Genomic DNA, 1,304 nt, shown 5'->3' with positions numbered 1-1,304 from the left:
GAAGCCTCCCGCAGCCAGGAGGTTTCCCCACCACCAGCTGTCAAGGTGCCCTGGAAGAGGTTGGCACCCGCAGTGGGCAGAGGGCTGTCACCCAGGTGGAGAGAATTCAGATCACAGGCTTGACTGAACAACCAGGCTGACCAAGCCTGTCCTCCACGGCTTCCCCGCCTGCCCCAGCCGCCTGCGGAGCCTGGGCGCCTTTCCAGGTTCAGCTGCAGCAGGTAGCTGGAACCTGTGGAGGGTCTGGAAGCCGGGGGTGAGGGCGTGCGGGCAGCCTGTGACACCGGGCCGCTCTCCCCATCTCCTCAGCTGTCAGACTCTTCAACCGGCTTCGGTATTGAGAAATTTGAAATAGATCTCTGTTGAGTTTGTCGTCTCTGAAATCTTACAGCATTACTTTTCGACCTGTTGACGCAAATCGCAGAACATTCCAAATGTCTTTTCTTTTGGTCCATTTGAACCAGCTGAAAACGGGCCAGTGTGGTATTCTCTGTTGACGTGAGAGCAGCCAGGGGGTTCCTGTCGTGCGCCCGCCCCCCATCCCACCCTCGGCTCAGCCTCCGCGGTGGACCCCACAGGGGTCCGGGGCCAGGACAGCGCCCGGCTCAGTGTCCCCCGGGGACGGAGCCCCAAGCTCTTCCAGGGTCTTTACACTCGGAAAGGAAATCCCTGGGGGTCGGGGCCCCTCCCCGGGCTGTCGCTGCAGCTCACGCCAGCCCCGCCCCCAGCCCCAGCACCGGCGGTGGGGACAGGCCTCTGCTCAACCCGTGTCCCGGCCTGAGAGACGTGTGGCTCAGTGTAAAAGTGTGCTGTGCAGCCACGGTGGCTCGTTGAACGTGTTTTGTATATATGACTTTTATAAAACGATTAAAACTCGCCTTGAACGACCTTCTCCTGGTGTGCCGCGTCTCTGCCGCCCGCGGTCGGCAAGGCCCGGGCCTTGGTCTGAGTGCAGAGGCTCGCCTGCGGGCCTCCTGGGCGCAGCCCTGCCCCGGCTCCGCGGGAGCCCCACTGGGCGGCATGTGCGGGGTCTGGGCCTCGGGCTCCGCTCCCCCGTCCCATCCCCGGCGTGCCCTCCACCCGCTCGGTGCCCCTCCCGGGAGGGGACCCACACACCCTGCAGTGTGGACGCAGACATGTCGGAACTGCAGTCACGGCAGAGAAAACGTCTAGGTCATATTCGTACAAATAGAAATAATGACTCCCCCCACCAAAAAACCTTTCATTATATCACATCAGAAGCATGAACCTTGACCCTGGGAAGTGTAGACATGGGGAACAAGCATCTGTGAGGGGACCCAGGT

The 1,304-nt window shown here is 61.6% G+C and overlaps 1 protein-coding gene across 1 annotated transcript in view; it reads right to left on the bottom strand.

Annotated features, from left to right (window-relative positions):
• Positions 1 to 867: 867 nt before the first annotated feature.
• AMZ1 (archaelysin family metallopeptidase 1) overlaps positions 868 to 1,304 on the bottom strand; it is a 13,756-nt gene continuing 13,319 nt past the window's right edge. The window contains exon 5 of the mRNA XM_010858787.1: positions 868 to 1,011. Coding sequence (XP_010857089.1) covers positions 868 to 1,011 — 144 coding nt within the window. The remainder of the gene's footprint in view (positions 1,012 to 1,304) is intronic.

This window comes from Bison bison, unplaced genomic scaffold (genome assembly GCF_000754665.1).
Source record: "Bison bison bison isolate TAMUID 2011002044 unplaced genomic scaffold, Bison_UMD1.0 scf7180017864420, whole genome shotgun sequence".
Lineage (NCBI taxonomy): Eukaryota > Metazoa > Chordata > Mammalia > Artiodactyla > Bovidae > Bison > Bison bison.
The sequence above is the reverse complement of the archived record's forward strand: the minus strand, read 5'-3'. Positions and strand labels throughout refer to the sequence as shown.